The following is a 17,654-nucleotide window of genomic DNA, read 5'->3' on the forward strand; positions in this document are numbered from 1 at the left end:
ATTTGCAGCAAAGAATGAATTAGGCATAAGTGAAAACTGAAAAGAGCTGCAGTGTCCGGGGTGGGAGGGGCAAGGCTTGGGCTTAAAAATATTAGAAATTTAGTTTTTTATCAGATCCATAATAAACAAAAAAAAATTTTTTAAAGCAATCATGATATCAAACAACAGCTCCAGTAACTTCTGCAAATGTCACCTTCTTTAGATGTTGCTTCAATTCAGTTTGCCTCGTTCTTAGAAGCCTCATCAAAATTCTCCACCAGATCTGGAACTTCATCATCATCCTCCCCTCCAGGAGCAAGTGGTGCTTTTCCATCCACAGATCGTTCGGGCAGAGCTTCAGCCCGTCTCCTCAAACTGGTCGGACTGTCTGCAGGAAGCTGGCTGAGGATGCTGGGAAGCATTTCGGTCACCTTCTTTGTCTCAGCGAGGCCTGTAATGGGGAAGGTGTTTGCCGCCAGAGACGCCTGAACTTTAGGGTTGTTAAAATGGATCACTGTTCCTTGGTTTGTAAACATGTTCACCTCAATACCAGAGATATTGTTTACCCCTAACTTCTTTAAGGAGAACTGCAGTTTTTTGTCTGCTGTGGCTGTTCTGTGAAGCACCGTCTTTCTAGGAGCAGTTCCTTTCCCACCAATGCACACTTGTGCCTGCAGTTTGGCGAGTTTTTCCTGGTTCGTGATAATTTCTTTCATCTTGTTGGAGTGGAAATGGGGCCATGCAAGGGACTCAGGTTCACGCTAAGGGGGTCCCGGGCAGACCAGTTGAGATGAGGCACACACACGCCTTTTCATATTTTCTACACTTAGTTTTTCTATGCACACAACATATAATCTCCATCATTTCTGTAGGGTAATATGCGCATCATTGCATGACAAAATGGAAGACCCCGAGCCGTGAGATTTCGTGGTATGCAGTTATATCTATTTTGGTAGAGAATTCAGACAAATCACACATGGGTTAGTTTACTTATTTTAAGCGGAGTCAGATTTTTCCAGTATACCGTTAATTATGCATCCTGTTTCTCATAAAACTGTGTGGATGTCACGGAAGACACATACTCTATCACGAGAATTTTTCATATGCTGCTTGGTGCTAAAATAGCTGAAGATATGGAAACACATGTATGCTCGATAATGAGAAATCTATAAAAACTATCATATTTCTACCTTCTATTAAGAAGCTATGATATCATGTAGATGACACCACAGGCTTTAACAAATTTCAAGTCATTTTTCATTGTTTTCTTATTTCTATCTGAATGGCATATTCCAGACAATCTTGGTTTTGTTCACAGGTGAGCATGGTCCTACTGCATTTCGCTTGTATTGGGGAATTAACATTGTCTTCCTCTTGGTAATAGGGATGCTCCCGAGATGCATTGACCACCAGAGTGAAGCCATCATTGGTGAGAATCTGCTCTGTTACACACTCTCAGCACTGCGCATATTAATGGAAATTTCTCTGTTGGATGGTTGGCTGTTTAAAGATATCTGCAGTGTGAGCATTGACATCATTTGGGCAATTAATGTTGAAAATGTGGCCACTCAAATAGGGGTCAGGTGTAGGTTGTAGACACATAGGCAGTATGTTTATATAAAGATGAGATTTAAAGCTGCAAGAAGAGATGGCAAAATGCAGGTACAATGTCAATAATTTTGAATGTCATTGCGTGTAGGATGGTGGGGTAGCAGTGTTTATTTTTTTAACTAATTTATTAATTTAATTTATATTGTGTTTGATGACTTTCAAGTTTGAGGTCTGAAAACCATGCTTTGATCCCCCTGCTCTGATGTAATCTGCACAGTTTATGGATCAGTTTTTTTGGGATTCTGGGTTGGCTCTGAAGTAGAAGGAATGAAGCTCACCAGAACATCATTGGTGCAGGGGAAGGAAGAGTATCTGAAAGTGAAACGCAGTTAACTGTTGACATCACGGTGATACACCAATTATGTAACGTTTCTAAGTTTCTATTTTCTCCTTTGTAAGATGTCTATATTTATACACATACCTTGTAAGACTGTTTGAAGTTTAACCAACTTCATAGAAAGAAAGTTGCTGGAAAGGGGCCTAGGAAAGCATAAATGTCGAGTATTCCTGTTTCCAAAGGGTGTTATGCATCAGAGAGAGCAAGCGAGATAAGGTCGGTGCTTCCAAAAAGTGTTGAGATCAGAGGATTATAAATAGCTTCTTGCTCTGTCAAATATCCAAATTAGCTTGCCTGGACCCAAAGGTGAGATCCTGGATCAACGAATATTGAAAAGTAGGAAGATCACTGAATCAAGCCTCAGTTGAAATCAGCCTGATCATCCCCTCGCTGATTGTCCTTGGGAATATCTGACTGCTCTGCACCTGTTCTCCTATTTTATATGGAAATAACACTTTCTATGTTGTTAACTGTCTATTGATGTCTCTAGATGTACACTAAGGTGTTGTTATGTCCAGAAAGTTCTTGCCTTTTATTCACTTCTACTTGTTCAATAGAGGTTGAACTTCTCTCATACCTTTTTTTCCTTCCTTTTACCTACTACAGAGTAAAATTTTCTTTTGTGGAAATATAAGCAAATAAAATGAAACGAAATAAATAAAATTCCCCACCTAATGTGAAAGGGTTAGATCCCTGGGTATACACCAAAATTAGAGCCATAAAACAGAGACACTCAAGCTGTTAGGAGAGTAGCCAACCCAAACAGCGAAAGGTCCTCCTGCCAACAGTTTAGATTTCTTTGTTTTCTGAGTGACGGTCACCATGCCTGGTGGCTCACAACATGCGAACAACAATTGGTACAAGTTTCTTACAATATCTGTATCAGTAGTCTTCAAATTATTCATGGTATTTGATGCATTATTCAGTTGAAAAGTATTAAGAGAAACACACATGGACTGATGATTGAGGCCAAGGTAGTTATTAAACCACTGTGTGTTTCAGAGCCACATTTGAAACTCACCAATATACAACTTGTTCCTGGCTACATGTATGAAAGACTTACCATTCCAGCCATTTGAATTTCCATTTAGGTGACACTTCAGGAAACAGCGTAACAACTACATCTTGATCTTTAAAAGACAAAAAAAGGAGCGTTTATTTGTTGTGCAAATCTAACTTTTTAATATGTGTAAACAATAGAGGGAGAAGCGGCCTGGAAAAGACCAGGATCTCCTTTGTGGAAGATTGTTTTATGGTTGGTTGTTATTTGGATTTAGTTTGTTCTCCAAAATTAGTTTAAATAAATAGGGAAATACTTCCAATATTGTTTCCTGTAGGTTTTTCTGGATCCCTGTTGAGTATAGAATGGCTCCTTCACCAGAACTGCTCAAGAAAGCCCAGTCGTGGTTTTTCCATCTGTGATTTAACTCTCCTGTGTTTAAACTAACTTTTATTCTCTTGTGTATAACTGTCATTTCTTATGCTTACCACATCCATCTGCTAACTTTGTCCTAATCCCAGAAACTTCTAGCCTCCATACAATCTATCTAGGCCTAGAACGTTTTCAGCCTCTACGACTTCCTGATGAATAAACTCCCACTTCCCTGTTCTTTCTGATCTTTAACCCGCTAGTTCAACTCAGCTGTTCTGCCTCAAACTCCTCTTCAACTGACTGATTCAATCTGGCTTCTCTCAGCCTCTCCTGAATTCTTTGGCTTGAACTTATACTAACATTGGCAATCTGTCCTAATCTTCTGGTTCCTTCTCATTCTCTGGCTCGTTCTGTCTTCATCCGTGTCTTGAAATCTGTCTCCGTACAAAACTCCTTCTTTGTTTTCTCTCTCCCTCTGCAGTGCTCCCTCTTATGTTGCCCCTCTTTCCTCTCTCTTGTTGTAAGAATTGAGCATCTTTTATTATGTCATATTTTTCTATGATTCATCACTTTGTCTGCCCCTCAGACATCACTTTTAAACATGGGTGCTTCGCTTCCTACTACAAACAAACTTTACTTTCATTGTTTGGGATTAAATATTGTGTGTATTAAGTGCATGTCTACATTTCAGACATAGGAATTGAAGGCATGTGCTAAGGGCTGAGCCACAACTAGGAACAGATATTTTCAGTAGATAACACAATCTTCAGGTTCACAGTATGATCAAATATCTCGCAACACTTCTGGACACCCATCTATGGCTACTTTCTGCTATCTCGCCTTGCATAGAAGGGAACTGGATAGAATATGTTGTGGTCTAAATGCTTTAGTCCTTGTGATTATGCAAGTTACTAGTTAAAAGGCATGATTTATAAGGTGTCTATATTGTGTAGAGCAATAGGCGCTCTAAATGTCTACTTCATGAGATTCTGAGACTCAGAGGTTGTCCAGAGTGAAGGTGAAAGAGAAAAAAATAATTACAGGAAAAACTGTTATATATAATTGGATTCATGTTTGCTTCCTAAATTATATGTCATCTTTACACTACTCTCACCATCAGCCTATCTTGCTCATAGAGGAAGGTAGAATCCTCAGTGCTATGGAACTTAAAGTAGTATGAGTTTAAGTACAATTTCAAACCCAAATGATTTTGAGCCCCGTGTTTTCTCCATTATATTCACATGGAGATTTTAAAAGCCTGGAACACCATCAATTATACGAACTACTTATTTTTTGTGTATGTACCATAAGGCAACAGAATTCTTAACATTTACAAACATAAAAAGAGAATGTATATTTATCAAACAGAATGGTAATGTGATGGAATATGTTCATATTTCCAAATTTTAACGTGGAAATTGCAGGTATAGCCCAGGACTGGACTAGAAACTGGTATGGAGAATAACCAACCACATAGTCAGGGACACAAATGATCTTTCCAGCAGCTACTGAACTCTGTCAATGGTAGGCCAGGCTGAGTTAATTACTTGCCACCTATTCTGCAGTTAGGGAGTTCTGGGTTCACAGACAGCCCCACTGGGTAGCCTGTTAGCAGCAAACAGCTTGGCCAACACTTGGCGCAATGAGGACAGAGTAAAATACAGACTTCTAGTCAGTTCCATTCCATAGGAAAACTGCATGATCATTGGGGCAGAATCCCTCAGTAGCTAGAAGGAAGCATGGCCCTACCTCCCGACTAGGAATAACTCTCTAACACTTGACAAACCACATCCCAGTCCTTCAAAACTACTCTGTGAGTCCCTGCAGGTATCTTCTGGTAGTACTGTCATTTTCCTACCCCCAAGAATAGATGAAGTCTGTTTCTAACTATTTCTCATGTACAGCAAAGTGCCTAATCAAGTAAAAAAATCACCAAGTATGTCGTGAGGATCAGGGGTGATGTTTTACTTACTTATGGATCTGGGAACCCTTTTTGTCAATTAATTTTAATTTTTTTAACTTTAATTTTCTTTTGCTTTCAAGGGAATTTCCTTTTTTCATTATTTTGAGACACATCATTTTTCTCCTTTTTCCTTCCAAACCCACCCATTTATACCTCTTTGCTCTCCTTCAAATCTATGTACTCTTTCAACATTGTTATTACATGCTTATATGTATATACACATATATTTCTTAATATAACCTGCTCAGTCTGTGTTTTTAATAAATGTCATTACAGAACATTGTTTTATTAAAACACCGAAATTAACTAGACACAAAGTCTATATATCTCAATGAACTTTTGTTCTAAAACTATGGGACTGTATACTGGATTTTACACGTTCACTACCAAATATGTACTTATACAGTCATCCATCAACAAAACCAATAATACAGGACAGCATTAAAACTAAAAAAAAAAACAGTTTTATATCCTTGTTTATAACTCTGGTCCATTTGTGAAGCTCTGTGTGCCAGGCCCTATGTACCATAACTTCAGCTACTATTTTTATATGATCAGTAATATCATTATGAATTATTATCCTCCTTTTACTGATGAGGAAACTAAATCATATGGGGCAGGGCATTGCATATTTCACCTGATATGCTAGTCTGTGAGCATTGAAAACTGTGTTCAAAATTGCAATTGCTGCTGGCCTTTGTTCCAAAAATGAGTGAACTAGGATTCCATTTAATTGAATTATGGCATGGCACATACACGTGATTCATATATGCTGATGAAATGAATGGCTAGTGACTATATTTATACCTTGTATTCATAAATTTCATACGTATTGAGCTGAGCGAGATGCCTCATTGGGAATATGACAGTTAGCAAGGTCATTTGCTGTTACAGAAAAGACATAAATGTGTGCATGACCCTTGCCGTCATCTCTGCCACCACTCCTGGAATGGGTGTTTGCCCTTCGTTTGAGAACTGAAGCTCTTTATTATCAGAAGGTGCCATAGTATTTTGACTGCAAATAGTATGCAATGAAGAAGGAGAGATCTACCTGCAAAATTGCTCAGATCTTCCTAATGATTTAAAGTACCAAGGTAACCAAGGTAGCCAAAGAACCAACCATCCATGCCCCTCTCATGTTAAATCCAGAGAACTCTCTTCCTGACTCTTGCTTTCCCTGCCTGGAATGTGAAAGATGATGAGTTAATTTTTTTAGATTATTCATGTTCTTTAAGTTACAAGTCAGCCATCTTTTATTTCTTTCTATTATATTTTTATTATTTAGAACAATTTTAAATTTAAATAAACTTGGATTAAAGTTTTCCCCTTCCTGAAGACCTTCCAGATCCTCTCCCATTTCTACTCACCCAACCTGAACTTCTCTCTCAAAAAGAAAGCCTGCAATAAGCCAACAAAACAATAAGCCCCCCGCCAAAAAACAAAACAAAAAAAAAAGAAAAACAAGAAAACAAAATAAAACCACACTGAAAAGGCAAAACAAAGCAAACAAGAACATTGCCTCCTACCATCAAACTGAATCCAAATAAAGAACACACAAAAACTGTGGAGTTCATTATATGCTATTCCTGAATATGAGGCCTGTCTCAGAGTGCCTGTACCTGTCTAGTGTCATTCTATTGGAGAAGACTGATTTTCCCTTTCCCAGAAAGTATAACAGATATTTCAGTTGTTAACCTGTAACTTAGTGGCTATGTTTTCTTCCTTCCTTCCTTCCTTCCTTCCTTCCTTCCTTCCTTCCTTCCTTCTTTCCTTCCTCCCTCCTTTCTTCCTCTCTCTCTTCCTCCCTCCCTCCCTCCCTCCTTCTCTCTCTCTCTTCCTTCCTTCCTTCCTTCCTCCCTTCCTTCCTTCCTTCCTTCCTTCCTTCCTTCCTTCCTTCCTTCCTTCCTTCCTTTCTTTCATTATTGTAAAAGGAAAGCCTGTTATCTTTGATGCTTCCAGGGTTTACAGGCTAGTCAGTAATAGTTACTCTGGTTTTTGTGTCCTCACTAGAAACAAAACCAAACTTACAATGTGCAAGTTTGGAGTGACTATTTCTGCTGAGGAATGATTTAACTAACTTTCAAAAAATTGCAACCTGATAGAATCTTTTCCAAACTTTCACTCTACCATGAAAGTTGATCATGCTTCTGCCTAAGCACTAAGCTGAAGGCCGTCAGTTGTCTAGCCCCGGCTTTCACAGAATGTTTCCAGGGTTTAGTTAGGATCTGCCTTGCGTCTGCATCTCTGTCTTCACTCCTGATGTTCATCTGTCAGGGTCTCTGCACTTTCTGCTCCTTTGTTCTAGAGCTCTCTTGCACACGCTACATATAGAACTTAGTTAGTGCCTATTCACTTTTCGGACAGATACCCACCACATTGATTCTTAATCCTTTGCAAACTGAACATCTAATCAGCTTCTTTCTTGACCAATTTTCCATATTCAAACAGTTTTTATGCATTTATACTTTGGGTTTTTATACAAATCCATATACATATACAAGTGTGTGTGTGTGTGCATGTGTGTGTACTTGTGTGTGTTGATACTATCCCTTTAGATGATAGAAGGTTTTGGATAATATAACATTCCTAATATATAACCCTGTACTGGGCACAGAATGGGGCCTTAGTGACATGCTTATTAAATGGAAAGCGATACACAAAATTTTGTTTCAGGATTGGATCCACTTGAACTATGGTATACTGTGTGCTTACTCAAGGTGTCATAGTGCGGCCTGAAGTATCAAAAGATGGGACTATGTCAAACCGTGTAACTGAGTATTGGAGTCCAATGAGACAGTAAAGACAGCTCTGTGGGTCTCTGTTTTATTCTTTGGGTAAGAACAATTACTGCTGTTCCTAGGGTTTTGGCAAGGACTAATGAAACTGTAAACTCTTAAAAAATGAAAGCACCACAGGAATCTAAGGGATTGCTGCTACTTTTCATTTCCTAATGATAGCTGTAATCCTGATTGGTTTGTAAAAGCAATTCACATGGAGCACCCTGTTGGAATAGGGGCAACGATGATCCCATTAATATATTTACTGCTTGCCAGGTTGATGAGTGCTCTAAGACCACTACAATCACACCATAATTAGGAAGAGCTTCCTAAGTATTTCAGCTTATTTTGGTATTTCATTTAGATGTGTTTTTTTGATGGTTGTGCATTTCCACCTCAAAGAAAAGTTAACTTTCCCTTTAAAGGGGTAGCTAGTTGACAAATGAAATTTAAGATCAGCATATGTAGTAGTGTGAAGTTTCTCTGCTCTATCAAAGAACAGTGTGATTTAATTACCGCCCCTTTCACACTGCAGGATTAATGGTGTTATTCTGTTGGCCCCATCACCTGCAAGAATGGATACATTCATAAACTCCATTTCTTGAGGATTTTAAGCGTGTGTACAATGTACTTTAATCATTTCCACTCTCTGCATTATACTCCAACATCTCCCAGGTCCCTAGCCTATCCCTTTCCAATTTAATAGCCTTTTTTTTTTCTTAAGCCAATCCAGGCCACTTAGTGCTGCCTGCATGTGTATCAAGCCATAACAAATAATTTCTTTGAAGCCCCATGCCCCCTCCAAAAAAACTGAAAACCAACAACAAAAACAAGACTCCCTTCCCCAGCAGTCATCCACTGCCAATAACTCTTCTGATAGGGATAGAACTTCTTGACTTCCTCTCCTTTACATAAAGATTTTTAATTATTAATTAAATTTGTTCTTAGACAATTTCACTCGGGTTAACATGACTAACTTGAAAGGACATTGAAAGAGATAACTATCAAGCACTTATATTTTAGAAGCAACACCATATAACCACATACTTATACACATTTAGGAATAGTAAATTTACTTAGAGAAAGAGACACCAATTTAGTACATATCAGAAAAATAAGCATCGTATTAGTCCAGTGCCTTAAAGTTCCCCACTTAAAATGATGGAGGCGATGAGAGGGGTGTATTTCTAGAACTCGATTTCCCTTACATTTTGGATACTTGTATTTCTGATCTGTGTTTTTCATATTTGCTTAATTTATACTTTACTGTGTAAATCCATTTCTGAGGGAATAGATCCCTTAACCCCTAATTCTGTGGTCTAATTTCTGAGATTTTTCCATTTCTAGGTTTAGCCTCTAGTTCACAAATTTCATATGATAAGTCCCAAATCTTATATGCATTCTACACCCGACAGTTCTTGAGACACAATAGGGACTTGATCAATATTATTTCATTTAACTAAACCTTGCACCACTCTCTGAAGGTCCTGGAAGGAATTAGAGAATATTTTAAATACCTTTTGTGCTTGTCCTTCTGGCTCCACTTAAAAATCACAATTTCTGTAGATGACCTTTCCCTAAACTGTATTATTTGCTGGCAAGAAAAACTGATTTAATTAAAAATTAAAGTTAGGAAAGTGTCCCCTAGGATTCAAAGTGTTCCAGCTTTAGACAAGAGTATTGATAAAAAGAATTTGTTCTCATCCTGAAATAACCCAGTTACAGCTGATCTTCAAGAACAGAGCTATGCCCTTTTTGGTGGTGATTCAATATTTTGCTTTAAAAATTCCTATTTTGAAATGTGTAGTTATGGGATTGGAAGAAAATGAAAATGATTATTTGAGGACTTAGTAACTTCATCATTTCATAGGTACATATTTGAAGGCAGATACTGCATTGTAGAGGCCATAGTACTCTAGAATCGCTATGTGAACCTTACGACCCAGGAAGAGCATTGGCCAATTATGGCCCCTCGTTTTAAAGATATCTTGACATGGCCATTGCCTTCATGGCCGCATTTTCTAGGTTTTCACAGCATAGCACCTACCTCCACCTGGTTATGGAAAGATGACTTTGCTGATGGTCCTGTCAACTGATGAAGTTATATGGTCCAGCCAACTGGAGAATTACATCACCTTATGTCCTGAGAACATAGTTAAGATATTCTCATTCTCAGAGGACCACCTCATTTGTGGTTTTTGATTATTAGGAAACAGTATTCCATAGTCCCCAACACCGATGACAAATAGTACAAGCAGTTTATGAACCACTCTCATCTGGATTCTATTTCTGGGCTAATTTCTCTGTACCTCTTACTCTGAGATCTGAGACCCCCCCCCCCAAAGTGTGATTCTTCTTTTTCTCACTTTCTGACATTTGGTCTGTGAGAAACAGCAGGTGTGATGTGCCAGGTGGTGGGTCCTTGGTACTGTCTGTTGACCCATTAACATACTCAAATGCCTGCTTGCTTCTGTAAGCTAGCACCTACTGCCTGCACAGCCTTATTATTAATTAGCCCAACACTAAAAATAGTTATCCAGCTTCAGAATGATGTTTTCTCAGTGGTGCATTTTCTCAGGTCGTTATCTTTTACAGTGCGGGGATACAGGGTGTTGTGGGAGTCACATCTTGAAAAAGAACTAAGAGATTACTCCATTGTCTGAGAAGTGGTTTGCTCCTTGTTACAATTCTCCTATTTAGAAGTTGGCAGCCTACTAATTGTGTTTTATTTAGGATCTGTATAAATGATATATGTTTATGTTATTTTCTTTGTTTATTTTTCAGTAGTCCATTATTTTATCTACAAAATGTCAACGTTCCTCTTAGTACAAAGTCCACTCTATTAGCAATGACCACCAAAGACCAGCACTGAGAAATGTCATGAAGCTCAGCTTTGATCAGAAAGATAGCACATTATTCCTAATCAGGTTAATGTGGCATGGATGCAGGCAGGAACGGATTCACCGATGGCTGATCTGCACTAGGAAATTATCGTTTCACTTAACTGTGCAATTTTGAAATAGAAAGTAAGGCTATATTGAGTATTTTTGTATACATTTGATCTCTAATGTTTTAAGAATCCCTACATGGAGGAAGGAGTGAAAATCTCAAAAAAAAAAGAAGTAAAACCTATCGCTTTCCCCACTTTTCTTTTCTCTGTTTACATCTCCCTCAAGGTTTATATTCTCATCTTGGAAACTGAGATAACAACAAGGTTTGCCTGGAGGTGAATATGAGGTTCAACAGCTCTCTGTGGAATCCAATGTTTCATTCCCTCTCAGATAGTGAATATTATGATGGAGTTGGAGTTTGTCCTTCAAAGTTTTGGGATTGATGCTCTACTTTCAGTGTGTGTACATGAAAATATATGAGGGAGACGGGTAAAGGAGTCAATCACTAGGTTTGCTGCTTTTGAAAGAAATGAATACTAACTACTCTTATGGGATAATTTAGTTCTGGTGTATTAACAAAAAAAAAGAGCCAGACTAACCAGTTTTGCATTCTTGTATCTTTGGCTTCCTATCTTGGCCATGTGATTACCTTCATATCAATTCCCACTATGATATCATCCATTCTGAAGTGATCAGGTGTCCACCCAATCTTCAATGTTCTGCCCCTAAAATGGTGGGCTAGATAAACATCTTTACTTGATAAAGTACCAGATCGATGATATATTCTTATAGCATTAAAAATGGACTAACGTTTTTGTAATATAGAATTATTTCAAAGACTAACCCAGTTAACATTAACCCAGTTAAGCTACAAGACTTTCAGCCACAAATGTTAATATTGACACTAACTTCTAATATGTAGTCAGCTTTCATACACAAAATTGATATTTATATTTGGGCTAATAATGAACTATTTCCTAAACAAGGCAGAAAGACCCTTGATTTTATTTATTTATTCATTAAATTTGTTTTAAAATTTGTTAGAAAGGACTAGACTTTGCTATTAATAAATAAAATATCAGCTGAGCTACAAGAGAGACAGGGCTTTAGTGGAATTCTCTTAATTAATCTATAAACATTCTTACACATCACTGTATTTCAGAAATTCCTGAGAAGAGATAGGAGGGAAGAATAATGGAGGAACATTTCAGTTCTACAATTGGTTACAGAATTTCCTCATATTCATTGTATTGTCCATCTACGATGGAGGTTTTCTAGCCTTTGTTTTACAGCGAACATGTCTTAGTTTGGATTCTATTGCTCTGAAAAGAAACCAACTTATTTTGAGTTCATTATTGACATTGATGAAAGCATATGGGGATGTAGGCAGATGTACATACATATATAATGGAAGTAATTAATACATGATGAATTATGAAAGACAACTCTATGTTTCCTTTTTCCTCTGATAGTTTTTAATCTCCAATTCTTCTTGACCAGAATTTTTGCTCTGACTGTTAAAGCAAATAGCAGGAAAAAGAAGGTTTGTGTAGGTTAATACAAAATCAAAAAGTACAGTGACACTTTGGATATTTTTATTATTTTATTTATTTACATTAAAAAGGCAGCTTCCCAGGTCCCCCATCCAACCTGCAACTCCCCTCTCCTTTGCTGCTGGCATTCGCTTCTGTGTTTGCTGTATTCTGGCTGTGTCTCTCAGGAGAGATCTACATCCGACTCCTGTCAGTCTGCACTTCTTTGCTTCATCCATCTTGTCTAGTTGGGTGGCTGTATATGTATGGGCCACATGTGGGGCAGGCTCTGAATGGGTGTTCCTGCTCTGTCAGTTTTAATCTTTGCCTCTCTATTCCCTGCCAAGGGTATTCTTATTCCCCTTTAAAAGAAGGAGTGAAGCATTCACATTTTGATCATCCATCTTGAGTTTCATGTGTTCTAGGCATCTAGGGTAATTCAAGCATTTGGGCTAATAGCCACTTATCAATGAGTGCATACCATGTATGTCTTTCTGAGATTGGGTTAGCTCACTCAGGATGATGTTTTCCACTTCCAACCATTTGCCTATGAATTTCATAAAGTCATTGTTTTTGATAGCTGAGTAATATTCCATTGTGTAGATGTACCACATTTTCTGTATACATTCCTCTGTTGAAGGGCATCTGGGTTCTTTCCAGCTTCTGGCTATTATAAATAAGGCTGCTATGAACATAGTGGAGCACGTGTCTTTGTTATATGTTGGGGCATCTTTTGGGCATATGCCCAAGAGAGGTATAGCTGGATCCTCAGGCAGTTCAATGTCCAATTTTCTGAGGAACCTCCGGACTGATTTCCAGAATGGTTGTACCAGACTGCAATCCCACCAACAATGGAAGAGTGTTCTTCTTTCTCCTCATCCTCGCCAGCATTTGCTGTCACCTGAGGTTTTGATCTTAGCCATTCTCACTGGTGTGAGGTGAAATCTCAGGGTTGTTTTGATTTGCATTTCCATTATGACTAAAGATGTTGAACACTTCTTTAGGTGTTTCTAAGCCATTTGGCATTCCTCAGCTGTGAGTTCTTTGTTTAGCTCTGAACCCCATTTTTTAAATAGGGTTATTTGTCTCCCTGCGGTCTAACTTCTTGAGTTCTTTGTATATTTTGGATATAAGGCCTCTATCTGTTGTAGGATTTGTAAAGACCTTTTCCCAATATTTTGGTTGCCGTTTTGTTCTAGCCACAGTGTCCTTTGCCTTAAAGAAGCTTTGTAGTTTTATGAGATCCCATTTGTCGATTCTTGATCTTAGAGCATAAGCCATTGGTGTTTTGTTCAGGAAATTTTTTCCAGTGCCCATGTGTTCGAGATGCTGCCCTAGTTTTTCTTCTATTATTAGTTTGAGTGTATCTGGTTTGATGTGGAGGTCCTTGATCCACTTGGACTTAAGCTTTGTACAGGGTGATAAGCATGGATCGATCTGCATTCGTCTACATGTTGACTTCCAGTTGAACCAGCACCATTTGCTGAAAATGCTATCTTTTTTCCATTGGATGGTTTTGGCTCCTTTGTCAAAAATCAAGTGCCCATAGGTGTGTGGGTTCATTTCTGGGTCTTCAATTCTGTTCCATTGGTCTATCTGTCTTTCTCTGTACCAGTACCATGCAGTTTCTATCACTATTGCTCTGTAATACTGCTTGGGTTCAGGGATAGTGATTCCCCCTGAAGTCCTTTTATTGTTGAGGATAGCTTTAGCTATCCTGGGTTTTTTGTTATTCCAGATGAATTTGCAAATTGTTCTGTCTAACTCTTTGAAGAAATGGATTGGTGTTTTGATGCAGATTGCATTGAATCTGTAGATTGCTTTTGGTAAAATGGCCATTTTTACTGTATTAATCCTGCCAATACATGAGCATGGGAGATCTTTCCATCTTCTGAGGTCTTCTTCAATTTCTTTCTTCAGAGTCTTGAAGTTCTTATTGTACAGATCTTTTACTTGCTTGGTTAAAGTCACACCGAGGTACTTTATATTATTTGGGTCTATTATGACGGGTGTCATTTCCCTAATTTCTGTCTCGGCTTGATTCTCTTTTGTGTAGAGGAAGGCTACTGATTTATTTGAGTTAATTTTATACCCAGCCACTTTGCTGAAGTTGTTTATCAGCTTTAGTAGTTCTCTGGTGGAACTTTTGGGATCACTTAAATATACTATCATGTCGTCTACAAATAGTGATATTTTGACCTCTTCTTTTCCGATCTGTATCCCCTTGATCTCCTTTTATTGTCTGATTGCTCTGGCTAGAATTCAAGAACTATATTGAATAAGTAGGGAGAGAGTGGGCAGCCTTGTCTAGTCCCTGATTTTAGTGGGATTGCTTCAAGTTTCTCTCCATTTAGTTTAATGTTAGCAACTGGTTTGCTGTATATGGCTTTTACTATGTTTAGGTATGGGCCTTGAATTCCTATTCTTTCCAGGACTTTTATCATGAAGGGGTGTTGAATTTTGTCAAATGCTTTCTCAGCATCTAATGAAATGATCATGTGGTTCTGTTCTTTCAGTTTGTTTATATGATGGATCACGTTGATGGTTTTCCGTATATTAAACCATCCCTGCATGCCTGGGATGAAGCCTACTTGATCATGGTGGATGATTGTTTTGATGTGCTCTTGAATTCAGTTTGCCAGAATTTTATTGAGTATTTTTGCGTCGATATTCATAAGGGAAATTGGTCTGAAGTTCTCTTTCTTTGTTGGGTCTTTGTGTGGTTTAGGTATAAGAGTAATTGTGGCTTCGTAGAAGGAATTCGGTAGGGCTCCATCTGTTTCAATTTTGTGGAATAGTTTGGATAATATTGGTATGAGGTCTTCTATGAAAGTTTGATAGAATTCTGCACTAAACCCGTCTGGACGTGGGCTCTTTTTGGTTGGGAGACCTTTAATGACTGCTTCTATTTCCTTAGGAGTTATGGGGTTGTTTAACTGGTTTATCTGTTCCTGATTTAACTTCGATACCTGGTATCTGTCTAGGAAATTGTCCATTTCCTGAAGATTTTCAAGTTTTGTTGAATATAGGCTTTTATAGTAAGATCTGATGATTTTTTGAATTTCCTCTGAATCTGTAGTTATGTCTCCCTTTTCATTTCTGATTTTGTTAATTTGGATACACTCTCTGTCTCCTCTCGTTAGTCTGGCTAAGGGTTTATCTATCTTGTTGATTTTCTCAAAGAACCAACTTTTGGTTCTGTTGATTCTTTCTATGGTCCTTTTTGTTTCTACTTGGTCGATTTCAGCTCTGAGTTTGATTATTTCCTGCCTTCTACTCCTCCTGTTTGTATTTGCTTCTTTTTATTCTAGAGCTTTTGAGTGTGCTATCAAGCTGGTGACATATGCTCTTTCCTGTTTCTTTCTGCAGGCACTCAGAGGTATGAGTTTTCCTCTTAGCACAGTTTTCATTGTGTCCCATAAGTTTGGGTATGTTATACCTTCATTTTCATTAAATTCTAAGAAGTCTTTAATTTCTTGCTTTATTTCTTCCTTGACCAGGTTATCGTTGAGTAGAGCATTGTTCAACTTCCACGTATATGTGGGCATTCTTCCCTTATTGTTATTGAAGACCAGCTTTAGGCTGTGGTGGTCCAATAGCATGCATGGGATTATTTCTATCTTTCTGGACCTGTTGGCCCGTTTTTTGACCAATTACATGTGCAATTTTGGAGAAAGTACCATGAGGAGCTGAGAAGAATGTATATCTTTTTGCTTTAGGATAGAATTTTCTATAAATATCTGTTAAATCCATTTGGTTCATGACTTCACTTAGTCTGCCTACATCTCTGTTTAATTTCTGTTTCCATGGTCTGTCCATTGATGAGAGTGGGGTGTTGAAATCTCCTGCTATTATTGTGTGAAGTGCAATGTGTGTTTTGAGCTTTAGTAAGGTTTCTTTTATTTATGTAGGTGCCCTTGTATTTGGGGCATAGATATTTAGGATTGAGAGTTAATCTTGGTGGATTTTTCCTTTGATGAATATGAAGTGTCCTTCCTTATCTTTTTTGATGACTTTTAGTTGAAAAATTGATTTTATTTGATATTAGAATGGCTACTCCAGCTTGCTTCTTCCGACCATTTGCTTGGAAAGTTGTTTTCCAGCCTTTCACTCTGAGGTAGTGTCTGTCTTTGTCTCTGAGGTGTGTGTCCTGTAGGCAGCAGAATGCAGGGTCCTCGTTGTGTATCCAGTTTGTTAATCTATGTCTTTTTATTGGGAAGTTGAGGCCATTGATGTTGAGAGATATTAAGGAATAGTGATTATTGCTTCCTGTTATATTCATATTTGGATGTGATGTTATGTTTGTGTGCTTTTCTTCTCTTTGTTTTGTTGCCAAGACGATTAGTTTCTTGCTTCTTCTAGGGTACAGCTTGCCTCCTTATGTTGGGCTTTACCATTTATTATCCTTTGTAGTGCTGGATTTGTAGAAAGATATTGTGTAAATTTGGTTTTGTCATGGAATATCTTGGTTTCTCCATCTATGTTAATTGGTAGTTTTGCAGGATACAGTAACCTGGGCTGGCATTTGTGTTCTCTTAGGTTCTGTATGACATCTGTCCAGGATCTTCTGGCTTTCATAGTTTCTGGCGAAAAGTCTGGTGTGATTCTATAGGTCTGCCTTATATGTTACTTGACATTTTCCCCTTACTGCTTTTAATATTCTTTCTTTATTTTGTGCGTTTGGTGTTTTGACTATTATGTGACGGGAGGACTTTCTTTTCTGGTCCATTCAATTTGGATTTCTGTAGGCTTCTTGTATGCTTATGGGTATCTCTTCCTTTAGGTTAGGGAAGTTTTCTTCTATGATTTTGTTGAAGATATTTACTGGTCCTTTGAGCTGGGAGTCTTCGCTCTCTTCTATACCTATTATCCTTAGGTTTGATCTTCTCATTGAGTCCTGGATTTCCTGTATGTTTTGGACCAGTAGCTTTTTCCACTTTACATTATCTTTGACAGTTGAGTCGATGATTTCTATGGAATCTTCTGCTCCTGAGATTCTCTCTTCCATCTCTTGTATTCTGTTGGTGAAGCTCGTATCTACAGCTCCTTGCCTCTTCTTTTGGTTTTCTATATTCAGGGTTGTTTCCATGTGTTCTCTCTTGATTGCTTCTATTTCCATTTTTAATTCCTTCAACTGTTTGATTGTGTTTTCCTGGAATTCTTTCAGGGATTTTTGTGACTCCTCTCTATGG

At 38.0% G+C, this 17,654-nt stretch overlaps 1 protein-coding gene across 2 annotated transcripts; it reads right to left on the bottom strand.

Moving 5' to 3' along the window:
* Positions 1 to 215: 215 nt before the first annotated feature.
* Positions 216 to 695, bottom strand: Btf3l8 (basic transcription factor 3 like 8). 2 transcript variants are annotated; one of them, XM_087596701.1, is made up of 2 exons: positions 320 to 695; positions 216 to 262 (listed from the first exon to the last, which is right to left on the bottom strand). In XM_087596701.1, the coding sequence occupies exons 1-2, from the start codon at positions 693 to 695 to the stop codon at positions 216 to 218; spliced, it is 423 nt and encodes a 140-aa protein (XP_087452827.1). The 2 variants fall into 2 exon arrangements, with proteins under 2 accessions (XP_087452827.1, XP_087452826.1); XM_087596700.1 differs by having other exon boundaries at positions 216 to 695.
* Between the last annotated feature and the right edge of the window lie 16,959 nt (positions 696 to 17,654).

The sequence above is a fragment of the Rattus norvegicus genome, chromosome 19 (genome assembly GCF_021556685.1).
Source record: "Rattus norvegicus strain SHRSP/BbbUtx chromosome 19, alternate assembly SHRSP_T2T, whole genome shotgun sequence".
Taxonomy (NCBI): Eukaryota; Metazoa; Chordata; class Mammalia; order Rodentia; family Muridae; genus Rattus; species Rattus norvegicus.

Bases quoted from the DNA above. Each gene is read 5' to 3' on its own strand.
- Btf3l8 (XM_087596700.1), bottom strand. From the start codon at position 695: ATGAAAGAAATTATCACGAACCAGGAAAAACTCGCCAAACTGCAGGCA.